A 15609-nucleotide genomic window follows, 5' to 3' on the forward strand; every position below is an offset into this window, starting at 1 on the left:
TTTGGTCAGCATCTCTCAACACCTGTCTGAACAATGATTTGGGTTAATATTGGGGTGCCAGTCAGTTTGTCCGAAGCCATCAGGCCATTACCAGGTTTTTCCTGGGCACCAAGAAGTCCTTCCTGCACTACAGAACCCTTGCAAAGGGAAGATAACAGATTCTCTGAAAGGGAAAAAAAAAAATTCTTGTACCAGAAAGATTCTGTCTGGGGACTCACAGACAGGAGAAGAGAGTAGACATTTACCTTCTGCTTCTTCTGGGGTCCAATAGCCAGAGGAATCGCAGACCCGAGGGGAAGAGGCCTCGTGCACGTACTGACGGAAGGTGCCATCCTCAGCACAGCTGTCACAGAGCGTGTCCTGCTCCCTGCTGACAGAGCACACACCCTGGCATGTCTAAGGAGGACCAGTCAACTCCCCAGCCACACTTGTCCAGGTGGCACCAGACAGGAAGTTGGAAAAGCAGAGCTAGGGTCTCACAATCTCCCTGGGTATATCATCCTGCTTGGAATCAGCTTCTTCAAAGGCAGGGAAATATGAGCGCCCATGGCACAGGCTGGATTTAATCTCTCCTCTTCTCCATGCTGTCTGGGTAGTCTTGGATGAATAATCTGTTCCATCACCGCTAGTCAGAGCTAACAGACCCCACACATCCCAGGGCAATGCCTCTGGACTAGAGTGGGTGCAAATAAGGACCTCTCTGCTAAATCCAGAGACAGGTTTTGGATTTCAGCATTACTGTAATACAAACCAATCTCAATAATGTCAATTGCCATGCTCTCCAGAAAAGATAAAGGCACTTCTTTATTATAAGGGCCAGCCTCAGCCACCTTCCTTGACCAGTTCTTCTCAGGGGATGCAGGACTGCCACAATGGATCAGCTCCTGAGACAGTTATGAGTGACAACTTGGGATGGTTCCAAAGTGCCTCCCTTCTAGACCTATGTTTTCCTGCTCCCAAATCACTTCATTCCCCAACAAAGCAGTTAATTTGGATGACTCAAGGCTACCCAGCACTCAGAGCCTCTCCTGTCTGTGGGGTGACATGCACGTGTTCTTGTTACTCCTGAGCAAAAAGCCCGTTGTAGAGAGAACCCGTTCTTTGAAAAGTCAGAAAGCACTGACCCAAGAGTGCCCCAGCTACCATCAAAAAGCATTTTCCTTTTAATTATAAAAGACATCTTTATGAAGCAGTTTCAAAACAAGTTCAAAAGCTCTTTATGTATGGGCTTATGATCACATAAGCAAAAAAAAAAAAACCAAAAAAAAAACAAAAAGAAAAAACAACAACCAAAAAAAAAACTCCCAAAAAAACCTAAAAATAAAGTCTCACCACCTAAAACCGGGTGGAAATGGAAATATTTTAGTAAGAGGGGCTGCTGAACAGAGACATTGGTGGTGTGTCCAGGACTTGGTGGCTCCCTTAGTGGGGAGAAGACAGACATCCACCCAACACTCACGGCTATGCACTGCTCACCAGCCAAACAACTCTGGCTCCTCGGCATCATTTCCCTGGCTTGAAAAGTTTCCTGACTTACCCCCAGTTAGCTGCTCTGCGAGACCACGACAGCGCTGGGAACGAAACCCAGCTCCTGTGGTTCGAGCTCCCTGCCTTAACCACAGGGCTGCATTTCCTCCTGGTAAATAGCTACTTTTATACAATAAGTGCTAAATGAAGCCCATTTTTCATTCCCTGATTGCACTCTGGGGTTTTCGAGCTGGCTTTGCCTCCTGATGCTCTTTGGCTTCCCCTCCCGGCACCCCGAGAGCGGGAAGCTTGCAGGAGAGCCCGTCTGCCAGGGGGCCGTGGCAGCAGCCTGCCTCTTGTGTCTGAGGGCTCTGCTGGGGACGACGAGGGTGGGAGTGGGACTGGGGGGGTCCACGCCACGGAGATCCCTCGTCCTTTCCAGCAGGCTCCTGTGCAAGCCCAGGGCCACGGGGAGCACAGCTGCCTCACCTCTCGTGGATGACACCGCTGATGGGAGGCAGCCAGTAGATGCTGAGGGAGTCCCGCGTCTGCCCGGTGACCATGGCGGGGATCGGGATGGGCGCCGGCTTCTTGCTGTGGCCCCAGCGCTGGTAGACCAGGTCCAGGTAGCAATGCATCCGGGCCACCTGGTTGGGGGTGAAGCTGTTGGTGCAGTCATCATCTGGGGGAGAGGAGAGGAGAGGAGAGGCCGGGCCGAGGGTCAGGGCACGGCAACACGCACCCTTTGCTCCTGGCTAAGCTTTTTGGGGGACTTCTAGGGAGGGCTGGGAGGCACCAGCGTGCGGTGGCTCTGCCGCCGGGGCTCTCTGGTGCCGTGTGTCCCCGAAGCCACAAGATGGCACTGCCTCAGCAGCTCCACGTCCCGGCACCTGCCCGGCACCGGCACCTGGGCAGTGCCACCGCCCGCACGGCACCGCGGGCGGGTCAGCCGGCGGCATGGCATTGCTCCTCCGGCTTCGGCCCTCCCGGCACGGCCGGAGAAACACCGGCCCCCCGCGGCATGCCTTTGGGAACCAAGCCAAAAGCGTTCAGGAGGTTAATAATTAGCAATGATAATAAAAATAGCTTCAGGAGCGAAGAACAAAGGCACACACAGACAGGAGCAGCCTTGGTGCATGCCCAGCGACCCACTGGCGGGAAGAGAGGGACGGATAGAAATAGCCTGGGGGAACAAAGTGGTTAAGTAGCTACTGCGAGCGCTGCCGGGCACATCCCAATACACCAGGAGGGTCCCTGTTGGTTAGGGAGTGAGGTAAGGCACTACTGATGGAGGTAGAAGAGAAGGAAACCCAAGTTTTAAGGAAGGTGACCCCTTGTGACTCCCAACAAGGATTGCTCGTTACCTGTGTAACTCATGTAGTTGTTGAAGGGCGTCCCTGTGAAATGTGTCTGGCCACAGGTGTCATTGGTAGGGTCTGGATCCCGACAGAGTTTACTCTTTGGGGTGGGGGCAGTGTCAGCACAGAGGTCTCCTGTCTCCATGGATGGAGTGGTCTCCCTGCAGGGATCGTCACAAGATTCCCGCTCGCTCACTCCCTTAAAAACGTGGTACAGCCCCAGGACATGCCCCACTTCGTGGATCATGGTGTTGGTGTGGCCGTGCATGCCGTAGTAAGCAGGGTTGAGGACAACTCCACCTGGAATTGCAAGTACAGAGAGCATCATTCCAAGAAAGGGACAGTAGACATCTGTCATTACTCACCTGTGAGAAGCAAAACTCCTCTCATTGTGCTCCCAGGCCACAGACAAGGGGCCAGAGGGAGACCCAAAGGTGGACATATTCAGCCTCTTACAGGATAGGAAGAGGCTCCTTTGCCCTCTTGGATTGGAACAGGGTGGGTGGTTTTTCTTCCCCTCCTACCACTTTATTCCCCCCTCAACATCTGCAATCATTTCAGCTACTGTTGCCCTCTGCATCTTTTGGCACAGCTGTAATTCAGTGTCTGCTTTGGATCACACAACTCCAAAGGAGGTTTGGAACCAGAGCACCAAATCGAGCCATGCTGTGACTTTACAGGGATCATCTTTTGAACCAGAGGACAGAAGTCCTTCCCTGGCCTAGATAGGCATCTAAGGCAGGCCAGCTCCCATGGCAGGTGAGGACAACGAGGTGCTGAGCAATGTCCAGACACGCTCAGCTGTGCCAACTAGAAGCCAGCTTCAGCACAAATCCATGTGGAGATTCAAGTGCACTACCTCCAGCCCCTGCTGAGAAATCACCCATGACCTATTGCTTCAACCTCCAAACCAGATTCTGTGGGGTAAACTGAAAGTCTTATGAGGTATTGTTGATAGCCACTAAGCTTCAACCACAAACCTGACCTAAATTCAGTGTATTTTAGAGTGGGATTTCCCAAGACATAACTTCTGAAGACCCCTTCCTCCCCTTCAGAGGGGTCTGCATGTGAGCAAGGGGCAAATGAACCCAACAAGATCCTCACAAACCGTCACAAACCTACTCCTCTTCACTGGGGTACCCCAGCCCCTGCCTCAAGGAGACACAAGAGTGGTAGTTTGTCTCCAAGACAGTTTGGTGTAGATTCAGCTGTCAAAAATGTTGGAGCAAGGCACAGATAAGTCCCCCAGAAACTGACCCAGAGCTGCCACCTCATACTGAGAGCAACAGCACAGAGCTGGACAGGACCCTTGATCATCCTGCCCTAAACTGAACTGTGGCTGTAGGGCAAGTGGTTTTTCCTTTCCTGTGAGCCCATCTGTGATGGGAAGAACAAGGATCAAGGATACCGACAAAAGCCAGGTGGAGCACAGCCTTCCCTTTGCTCACTGCCAGCATCTCCAGCCCCTGACCTGGGATGCACACCCTGTGCTGATGGCTCTGTACCACATCTGCTAGGAAACTGTCCACAGAAGGTGCTCAAGAACAAAAAAAATTGCTTCACTGGCCTCCTTTTATTCGCCTCCTTTATTTTGTCCACATTAAAATTTCTTTGGAATCTCTTTATTTTTCTCCCTGTTTTGAGGTTTTTCACTGGCCATTTCCCCCTTTTTCTCTTCTCAATTTCACACTCCATCCACTTTTCCATTCTGCCTTACAGAGGAGAAGCAAGGGCTGGGAAGTATCAACAAGACAGGGGTGCTAAAAAGCAGACCCCAGCATGCGCCCAGGCTGACTCCAGGCAACCCCTCCATGTCTCAGGAGGCTGTTTTTACACAACTACTTTTAACCCAGACAGCTTGGATGGCAGTGTGGTGAATAGTTGGCTCCAGCACAGCTTGCTCCCTCCTTTGCAGGGCCCTGGAGGATTTACTGTGCCAGCTACCTCACGGCAGAGCCTCTGCTACTGCATCTCTGCTGATGATCACTGCCCTGCCAGCAAAGTTAGAGCTGGCAGGTGGCCACAGTGTGATCCTGTCTCCAGCCACACAGACTGCCTGAAATCTGCTCCTGGATCAGCTCCGTGCACTACCGACTACCTCGTGTCCTCGAGTACAGGGCATTCCTTCCAAGAGAGGGTTTTCTTCAGATCACAGTGTCCCTGGCAAGACACCAGCAGGTCTGTGACTCCCATGGGGGAGCCATGCTGGGTGAACACTGAGCTGGGGGCTGGGAAGGGACCTTCAGAGACTCCCTGAGCAATTCTCCCAAGCCCTTCCAACAAGGGGTGAAGAAATGAGGGTGGTATCTTCTGTGGAACATCCTGCGTGTGTGGCCCCTGCAAGGGCTGAGAGGCACCACTGACCTGTCAAGTGGCACCATTTCTTAGCTCAAAATTCATGTTTATTGCTCTTCCTTCCCACAGTGTGGATCTTCTGCCCAGGGCTTGAGGCAAAGGATGGGTCACAAAGTATCTGCATTCCCTTTCTTCCTAGTTGTGAGACCAGACAGCAAAGGACTTTGCATCCCATCAATCAGCTCTTGACCCTTTAGTTGCCTGGAGACAGGTCACAAGAAGGCACAGAGGCTGAAAAGCCCTTTTGGGACCTTCATGATCTGTCCTGTCAACTGTTAGGTCTCTGGAAGCCATCACCCTCTCAATTACCACCCTAGTAAATGCTATAGATAGCAAAGGGCATCCCATTGATGGGAAACCCAGTGGGCACACAAAAGAAAAGCTGCTTCTCATTTCAATCAAAACAGGGCATGAGAGAAGAGAGAACAGAAAGAAAAGGCATCTCTACAGCCAAACCCAAGCTGGAGCAAGGCAGGGGGGCTGCCTGCCCAAAGGTCTGAAAGGAGGAATGCACACACAGAAAGAAAAGAGCGTTCATAAACAAGTAAACGAGACGTGAGAGCCCTGCATGCATCCTGCAGCAGTAACCACAGGGAAAGGAGCTGAGCACCAGGGGCACAGGGCATCCTGGGACCAAGCAGCCCAGCCCTCCTCCCTGCAGAAATCCAATGCTCTTCCCATGTGGTGGAATAAATGGGATTCCAGTACAGGGAGGCAGAAAACTGTCACAAGAGAGGGATGCCAAGGCCACGGTACCCTGTCCCCTCCCCTGCTCTCTGCTGGCTTCCCCTATGCCATTCCTCCCCCACACTCCACAAGGACGATCATATTTTTAGTACTCATTTTAACAACTAATTAAATGGCAGAATTAGAAACAGCCTGAGAACTCTGCCTTCCAGAACGTCCCTATCCCTTCACTCCCTGTCCCCACTGCTCCCTGATGAGTTGGGAGCGCTCCCAGCTTTGGACCAGGAAGTTCTATTTCCCCTCTGCAGGATCCTGGCTGTGAAGGCAAGATGTGGAAGTGTTCGTAACATCCCAACAGGACCACCCTCCCCTCTCTCTCCACTGCAAATCAGGCATTCCCTTCTCACCTCTGCTTCCTCCTGCCCTGGGCAAAGGGCTAAACTGGGCTTTCAGTGCCTGAGAATCAGCTCAAGGAGGTCCACAAGGTCAGTATTGACACAAAAAAGCTAAAAACTTCCATATCCCTGTGATATCAAGGGGGTCCAGCACTCCGAGGCAGGTGAGCCAGAGACTGCTTTGGATTTGCTCATCCAACCAAGTCCAGGCAGCTGGAAAGTTTCAGGTCTGGCCTCAACACCTTGTCTCTCCAGGCCAGACCTACCAGGGCCAAGCCTCCGCTCTGATCAAGCAACAAGAGATGTCCAGCCCACCAGATTTGTGCTGGTGTAGACTGTGCTTCTCCTTTACTCACACAGCCCTGGAAGCTCCTGCTCCCAGGATATTCTCTGCTACTAGCCAGGATCTATGGCAGTGCTGAAGGACTCCTGCCCATGCCAGTCCCAAAGAAGCCAACCTGTTCCTAGGTCAGGGCTATCCGAGACGACATTCCCAAGTAACCACAGGACCTTTAAACAGTAAAGCACAAAGCTGAACCTGCATTGCAGGGCCAGTCTTCCCCAAACACTGAGTCAGAGCAATTAATGGAACAAATGCATGACAGTTAGTCAGACAGGAAGATGGCCATTGCCTAAGGTACCTCGGATGGAAGGGCTGGCCCTCCTTCAGGATCCACTGACCTCTGCCAGATATATGAGCTGGCCTCAGCTTATATAACTACAGAAAGTATTTATAACATCAAATGTTCACCATTCCCTTGCCTTTCGACCACGTTTATGCAGTTCACATGCAGCTACACATGAAGTTCAAAGCATCTGCCTTATTACATTACTGGGTTTTTTGAACAAGGCTTTCCACCACAAAGTTAAGGATTTTTTTTTTTGAAAGGAAGTTCTTCGACTCCTTCTGCTTTGTAGTTAAAAAGATTTACTTCTAAGTTCTCAGAAAACTCATTCCAGACTCCAAGAAATCTGAATTTGCAAGGAACTCACTGCGATTACGGTGGAAAGACTGAGACAGACAGTGTAGTCACAGGGAGTGGTGCAAACAGACCTGAGACCTACCTCTGCTGCTGGCTGGCAGCAAGCTTTCTTTCTCTGGGAGCTCCACAGCAGCTGAAACACGGTCTATAGAAATTTCATAGACCACTTCAGCCTCTCCAAGCCAGTAATTGTCTTTTATGCTTCAATGAAAGTAGTTGCTGTTGGCTGTATTATTGGTAAACTATCCCCAAGCCTTCAGAAAGGCTGCCTGAAGATTAAATTTCCTCAGGAAAAAAGTCTGGAGGAGAGCAATAGAACTGTAGGTAACCAGAATATAAATGGTCAATGGTAATTTCTGGTAGCCCCAAAGAAGCATTGTGAAGAGAAGGAGATGAAAAACAAAGTTCACTGAAGACTTCCAGAAGGTGATGACATCAACAGGAAAGTGAGTAGGACCCTCTTGAAAAACACACTCAAAGATCATGAAAACACACTCAAAGATCAGTTTATAAGGAGCTCAAAATCCAAATGGCAGATTAAACAGTTCTTCTGTTCTAGAGAAGAATTGATGGAGAACAATAAATCTAGTGATCTTTGGGCTGTGGCAAAGTATTAGAATAGCAGAAAGGAAGGCAGCTGGAGAAGAAAAAGTCTCATGATGCTTCTCCTGAAAACATCTAAGAAAGTCCAGTTCAGAGAAACAAACAGAGCAAAGTCTGACCAAGACTCTCTGCAGACAAGAGGCCGTTTGGCTTCTCAGAGAGCCAATCTGATGCATGCAGAGAACTAAATCATGGAGAGTCTGTATGGATGTAGGGAAAAATCAGCATGGCATTTCTGCTCCAAGGGAGCAGATGGTGGCGTGAGGGGTGCAGGACTTGTGTGCTGACCCTAATATTTTAAGGTCAGGATAGACAGGTGTCTACAAAAGACAGGAGATTAGCAAGATTTAGCACAAGGAAAGGAGTCTGTCTTTTTGGAGACAGACCCCTCTCTTTTGTATAGACCCGTCTCCACCTCTGGCCATAGGTAGGTCTTTAAGCTCAGGAATTTTTCTCAAACTGCCATTAACTCCTCGCAAGGCTTTCCCTTCTCTTTACTCATGGCTTTACTTTCACATCTACCCAGATTCTCCATTAGCCTCTTGTGAGAGCTTTTGTCAAAAGCCACATATTCATGGCCTCCTCAGTCCTAAGTTTCTTCTGTGTGGGACAATAATATACATTGTGCATGGTACAAAGCAAGTGATGATGTGGTGAAGCTCACTGTTTATGGGGAACAGAGTCCACCTCTCGCCCTCTTGAGCTCATTAAACCTAAAACCAAGAACAGTCTTGAACCAAAGTCTTCAGTTCGTGCCAGAGACTCAAAGAAGTTCGGATCCAGCTTCATACTTCACAGCTCTGGCACCACAGTCAAGACAACACCCCTTTTCCCCTGAACCTCCACGCTAAAGCCCTGATCCAACATTTCCAGATGGTGCCATTTCTCATGTCCCTGGCTGGACACAAGTGCAGAGACTGGAGCTAAATGCAAGCTTTTGATGAGACCAGTCACCCCTCTGTACAACGGCTTGCAGGCCATTGGGAGAGGTCTGAGGGGAATGCGTGTGGCTGAAGCACTTGCTGCAGTCAGATGATTGTCAAGCTGAGCCTTGGAAGTGATTTCTGGAAGCCGAAAGAATAAATTTCATGGAGATTTGCCTTCCTCAACAAGCAGCTGTAGCAATATGCTATTGAAAAAACAGCCCTGAAACTCATTGAGGGAGGGAAACTGGCACAAATGAACTTTGAAACAGGTCTTTAACAGCAGTGTGAAACTTTTAAGGGTTGAACATCACGCATTTGTAAAAGCAGAAGGTCTAAGTCTGCTGTGCAGGTGTCAGGAGTAATTATTTCCATTTACTTATTGAGAAACACTTTAGATATTTTGACTGCAAAGTGTAAAGGGCTTTGCCAGAAAACTCCAACAACTGAAGAGGTGGTAGGAGAGGCAGAAAAAAGAGAAAAAACAGAAATAGCAGAAAATGCACAAAACAACCACATTCTAGGGAACCAGTAGCCATTTTGGCTGTTTTGCAGCCTATGAGGACTGATGGATGACCTTAAGGGTCCACTCTGAATCCTCTGAGGGCAAAGAGAACATTGCCTCCAGCAGTTAGTAGGCCAAGTTATAAAAACATGGTAAAATTTGATAGTTATCCTCACACTTGCAGCTGGATTCGGAAGTGGCCAGTTCTGGCTGCTGCCTGGAGTTGCTGAAATCTGCCATCTCAGCTCTGAAAACACTGACACTCCTGGTTTGTGTCTGGTTTGCTATTATGTGCTGCAGAGTGAAGTTCACTGTCTCCAGAATCCTAAAACATAGACCTGGAAGGTCCAGGAGAAACCAAATGTGAGTCTAGAACTCTCTCCACAGTCTGCACTTGTGGTAAACCTGTAGTCCCACTGCCTTCACCATCACAAGTTTCTCATAACAATGTTGAAGCCCCTTGTCAGTGTGTAACCTCACCACCTGACGCATGGATTTGGGGAACAGGCAGCTCGTTTCCTTACAGCAGCAGCTGTTGGAACACCCAAACCCTGTTATCATGACCCTATCAGACATCCACAATGCTGAGGCACAGCACATGCGCCTCTTTTTGCCAAGTCGAGAAAGAGAGAAGAAAACCAGTAATTCTGAGACCCCGGGAATGGGATAAATTACTTACCCAGGTGACTAAGGGCCTCTTTGTCCCATGGCCAAGTGGCAGCACCAGCCAACTCTTCCCTCACTGAACTGGCAAAGTAAACATTGAGGAAATGGGTGCTGTTCAGCTGCAGAGCCTCCTTCAGCTCCTTCACGCTCATGTACGCCCTGCAAGGACAGGAGAGAGGGGATAGTCAGCACACATTCCAGAGTGAGGAGGAAAAGCAGGGGCCATCCAGAGACATCCTACAAAGGGTGCAGCAGACCTGGAGTCATCCTCAACTCTGAAACCAAGAGCCTGTGTCTTAAAGCACAGAAAAATTCAGCATTTCAACAGGACGTCCCGTGACACTGCAAACTCTGCTCTGTAAGGTGCAAGTTCAGCTAGTGAGGGGTTTGGGTGGGGGTGGAAGGCTCTCATGCAAGCCTGAAGAAGTTTTGCTGATTACAGTAGCTTTGTTGGTAAGTTCTCCTCCCAGAAAAGGTTTTCCAACCATGGGGACAAAAGAAGCCCCACAGAATGGAATAATAGGGAACAAAACAGGAGGAGAAAATAAGAGAGAAGGAAGGAAATGCAGAGGTTGGTCCTGCGAGGGAAAAGAGAGGGGGTTTGGCAGCAGAAAAGTGGAATTTGAGGTGAAAGGAGAGAAGAATGAATCAAGAACTCCAATGGCTTCTAACAAGGGTTTTTCAGGGGTTGCTCCTGATATGGGGCAGGACAGGAATGGAATATCAAACCTTATTGTTGGTAGCAGAGAGTGTTTGTCAGCTGGGACTGAGGAGTCTCTTCTCCAGCTTCTCTAGTCCATCTGGACTTCCATTCCAACCTTTTCCCCAGGAAAACCAGTATGCCAGAGATGGCAGTATGTGATAAAAACAAGGGTGTCCCAGCAGTGCACAGGCACATCAAGACACACCCCAGGGAATTGCACAAGGAAGAGCATGAGCAAAAGGTATCTTGGATAGTACTCAAAAAAAATTAAAAAAAAATGTCTTGCAATTTCTAGCAGCTCTGCTCAAAACAGACCTTGGAGAAGACTCTGCCCTGCGACTCATGATCTGGATCTTTCAGACAAGGTCTGGGATGTCTGCAGGAGCCAGCAGGGGAAAAAACAATATCTCCCAAAATAAGCTTAATGAGGAGAGGGTAATCTCTGGAGCCAGATTCATCAAAGGGCAAGTTTAGTAGGGAAAGTCTCCTGACAACACTGCTGGCTGTCTCTCCTTCCATCTTCAGAGCTGGGAATAAAGAGTTGCAGGAACAGAAAAAACACTGGAATATCCAAGACATCCATTTCTAAAGGCCACAGAAAGGTAATGGGCTAGGAGAGGTGGGTAGGCACTGGGCATTGCAGCAGAGCAGTAACACCTGTAGGTATGTCTGAGTGTCTCTGAAGTGATCCTCACCACGTGGCATATCTCAGCCCTTGGAGACAAAAAAAAAAAAGTCCAGCAGTCAGGAAATTTAGGTTTCACTCCTCCCTCTGTGTGAGTGTCTCTGCACAGGTCAAAAGACTGTATCACATTCACCAGAACAACAACAGTGCCAGCATTGGTCTTTAGGGAGTTCATGTCCTCAGCTATGCAAAACAATCAAGGTCTAACCTATTATCAGCAAAAATAATTCCAATAATAATAGCAATGGAATTATAAGGTCTTGGACTGTGCTGCAAATGCCAGGTACCCTTTTAAATGGACTTCAATGATCCTTGTGGGTCCCTTACATCTTAGGATATTCTATGATTCTATAAATTAAGTACTACCATTTCCACCATCTGTGCCATTAACCTCATGGGCTGAGACAGGATTAGGACAGGTAGCAGACATTGTCTCTACATTTCTGTGACTTGTCTCTAAGTCTTCAAAACTTGAAGACTCTGACCCACAGTTTGTGAAGCCATTCATTTAAGAGATTCTGAGCAAGAAAAAAAAAAAAAACAACTCATGGAAAGGCTTTAAATACATCACTGTGGAATGATGATGGAAACACACCATTGTGGAAATATGTCATAAGAATGACTAAACCTGCAGCATGAGGCCAACAGCAACATTAAGGTGGCAGAAAGCATTTCACTTACTCCCATGCTTCCAGGAGCAACTGGCATCTTTGAGCTGTGTGGATGGATTATGAAGGGAGCACAATCATATCTTTACACTGGGCTCACCATGAAGGAACACCAGCTCTGTTTGAACAAGCTGCTTCTGGTGGTGCCCACTAGTGCAGTGATGCCCACTAGTGCATTCCTTGCTACATGGGGTGATGGACAGAAGGAGGGAGATGAGGATGGGTTAAGGGGAAAAAGGCACGTTCTCATCTGAGATGTGAAGTGAGAAAGGAAACTGGTTTCCTTTCTTTGAAATGACCAGATCCCTAGTCAAGCTGTTACACCAACAGGCTTGTTTAGGAAGAGAGAGGTTGCTACAGCAAATTGAAGAGAATGAGAAGAAAAAAGAAAAAAAATAAAGGATTCCGGAAATAAACTGGAGGAGGGTGGCATGTGGAACAAAGCCGGGTAAACCCAAGGGCTATTTCCCTGGACCTGAAATAGCAGAGGCTTTCAGAAGCCACTGCTGACTTGGGAGGTGCCAGATAACCAGGGTCTTCTGACTGCCTCTCTCCTACCAGTCAGCTCCAAAAGACCATCCCAGGCTGGAGGCATCTCACCCATCTTCCCAGGAGCTCTGAAGATTCAGTTACTTCAGACAAATGTTGGCTGGACTGTGTGGCGAGATGAGATGACCAGCTTGTCTTCACCAGGCCCTGAGATCTCCCACCACAAAGCAGCATTCCCAGAACACTTTCCCCAGCCACATCAGCTTGTGGAGAGAAAACTCTCCCAACCGGAAAGGACAAATTAGGAGAACTTGATCCCTTCTCTGTGATGTCTCGCCTGAGCATCCCAGACACGCGCCACGCTGACGCCACCCCTTCAACCCAACCAAGACGGGAGCAGGCCGGGAGGAATAGATAGTGAGAAGAATAAACAAACCTGAAGGACATACTTGAGGCATGACTCGGAAGGAATAGAAGCAAAAATTTCATAGAAATAGAGCATAAGGAGGGGGAGGGGGGAGAGAAAGTCTCCTTCACTCATCAAAGCTGCTCGGGGGACACAGTCTTAAAAATAGCATCAATTCCTGACCTATGATATCTCGGAAAAATAGCCCCAAAGCCTTCCAGGCTGTCCAAATTCCAAGAGCCGACGTCAGCCCTATTCAGAGGGATATTCCTGCAGTCCCTCTTCTGGAGACATGATGTTTTTCTGGCTGTCGCCTGCCATTCCCTTGACATTAGCAACATTTTTTGTCAAGGCTTAATTATAAATAACTGTAATTTCCTCCATTGAGAGATCTGGATGGTTCAGGGATGTGTAAGGGTTAGAGGGAGCAGTTCCAGCACGGAGAGCTGCTCAGATGGGTTGGATAGGCAAGGAGAAGAAAAGACCCTAATTTTACCCGCTACGGTATAGAAAGAACAAATATCCTGCTAACATCCCCAAAGATGTGAGCAGAACAATTCTAGAATGGGCAACTCCAATTCCCCTCAAACTACATTTCCTGCTGGCATCCTTAGGTTAGACAAGGAGCATCCAACTGGCATCTGAGCCTTTTGCTTCCTGCCAAGGTTAGGCTCTCCCTCTCCTTCAGTGCTTCTGTGATTTTCACTGAGGCAAAGGCAGAGCAACCTTTTGTCTCCACAAACAGCCTAAATGACAGCACTCTCCTCTGCTTCCCAAATAGTTTTCCAACTCCTACAAGACTAGAGTATTCCAGACTAGATGGTAATTACAGCAGGATGGGCACTGCAGCCCAACGTGGAAGCACAAAGGAAGGACAGAAGGATATGTGAAGGCACAGCTGCCAGCTGAGAAGCAAAACACAAACTGACCCCAAAGAATAGGGTAGAGGACAGAAGAGATAGAGACGGGACATCAGGTTTGCCAGATTTAAAGTTAATGTTTTTCCAAGGGCATCCAGGAGCAGCCAGTTGTGTGGTGATACCACCTGGAGCTGAGGAGCACTTGCAGCCCTGGAAGAGTGGAGCTTGCAAGAGTAGGGAGAGATTAGGGATGGGAGGGCTACGGAATGACATTATTAGACATGACTATGGGAACAAACACCATCCAAAATGATGGTATTTGAAGGGATGAGCCCAGAAATGATGGATTCCTGTACAACAGGTGATATTGGCTCAAAGTTCTGCTGAATGACACTGTTTGATGTGACACTAAGGCACCACACTGCATCCTGTTTTACTTGTATGGGACATAACGAGGGTGCTTCACCCTGTGGTGGTGCTTCTTGCTGCTGAAAAAGGAACAGCTTTAGTGGCTGCCACCACAGAACAATGGAATCAGAGACTCCAGTGCAGATGGAGAGGATCTCCACAGGCCATTCTGACCTCCTTCTTCAAAACCAGGTACAACTAGATCACATTGTTCAAGGTCATCTGGGGCCTGAACAGCCACAAGGACAGAGGTTTCCCAAACTTTCTGGGCAGCTTATTCTAGTGTTCAAGCATCCTCAAGTTAAAAATAATTCCCAATGTCTAATCCAAATTTCTCACATTCCCAATTGTGTCCACTGCTTCCTGACAATGGTCTTCTTGGAGTCCTGCTCCAATTTCCCTGTGTCACCCCATCATATCAAGGAGGAAAGTCATCAAATGACAGTAGATTTGCATGGTAAACTCTTACTGCACTAGACCTTACCTTATTAAAGTCTAAAGAACCAAAGCTTCCTTCCTGAGCAGTTGAAAAATCAAACTCCACCCGTGATCCCAGATCTCCCTGGGGAGCTCACATTCTTTTCTCATGCTTTTCCTTGGAAACTTTTGTCCTGACCATGGGGGAGACAACACCTTCCTAACCAGGGTTGTAAGTCAGGCTCTGAGCTGGCTTGGTCAAAGGAGAAGACTTGATATACCCAGGAGAGACAGAGCTGTTGCAGCTTTTCCAGCACAAATTTCTGGGAGCAACAACAGGACCATTGGTGGTGGGCAGGAGGAAGAGAGGAGAGGATCTGCTAATCCATGGGGCAGCAGAAAACACAATCAAGCTGTAAAACAAGCCTGACATGGTAGAAGAGGGGCAAGAGTGGCACTTTTTAGTGACAACTACATCATAACAGGAAGCCTTGGGGCCACAGTGGCCATGACCAGCAAGACACAAAAGATGGCACCTCCAAATGAAAAGCAAGGCCAGCACATACCCCCTGCAGTACCATAAATCAAACTGAATTCTCTGGGTACCACAAAGGGTGCAGCATGTAATGCCACAGGAATTCCACTGCAATTCAAAAATAGGAGTCTTTTCCCTGTAGACCTTTCAGAGGGGATGTGGGAGTGGGGTTGCGTGGAAGCTGTCCAAGTGCCCTCCATGGACAACTGGAAAATACTTGAGACCCAGCCAGCTCCAGCTAACCATACAGCCTAAAGAAGTCACAGAGGATTCCTGGCTCCACTTTCATGTCTTTCAACCACTGCAAGGAAATTCCTCTTCCTACTTCCTGCAAGCAGAGAGGCTCCCTTTTCCCCCAAACCTCTGCTTGACAAATGAGGAATCCCTCAGACTTCCCAGAAATGAGCACCAGTCTGCCAATAACATTTTTAGTGTGTGTGTAACTCATTTCTCCAAAGCTGTAAAGGGTTAATGACAAACAGAGCAACCTTGTCTC

General features: G+C 48.6%; 1 protein-coding gene across 1 annotated transcript in view; it reads right to left on the bottom strand.

Annotated features, from left to right (window-relative positions):
• PAPPA2 (pappalysin 2) overlaps positions 1 to 15609 on the bottom strand; it is an 88755-nt gene that overhangs the window by 50238 nt on the left and 22908 nt on the right. Inside the window, exons 3-6 of the mRNA XM_068199449.1 lie at positions 9956 to 10101; positions 2832 to 3125; positions 1957 to 2149; positions 246 to 367 (exon numbers count right to left, since the gene is read on the bottom strand). Coding sequence (XP_068055550.1) covers positions 246 to 367; positions 1957 to 2149; positions 2832 to 3125; positions 9956 to 10101 — 755 coding nt within the window. The remainder of the gene's footprint in view (positions 1 to 245; positions 368 to 1956; positions 2150 to 2831; positions 3126 to 9955; positions 10102 to 15609) is intronic.

Source organism: Anomalospiza imberbis, chromosome 9 (genome assembly GCF_031753505.1).
Source record: "Anomalospiza imberbis isolate Cuckoo-Finch-1a 21T00152 chromosome 9, ASM3175350v1, whole genome shotgun sequence".
Taxonomy (NCBI): domain Eukaryota; kingdom Metazoa; phylum Chordata; class Aves; order Passeriformes; family Viduidae; genus Anomalospiza; species Anomalospiza imberbis.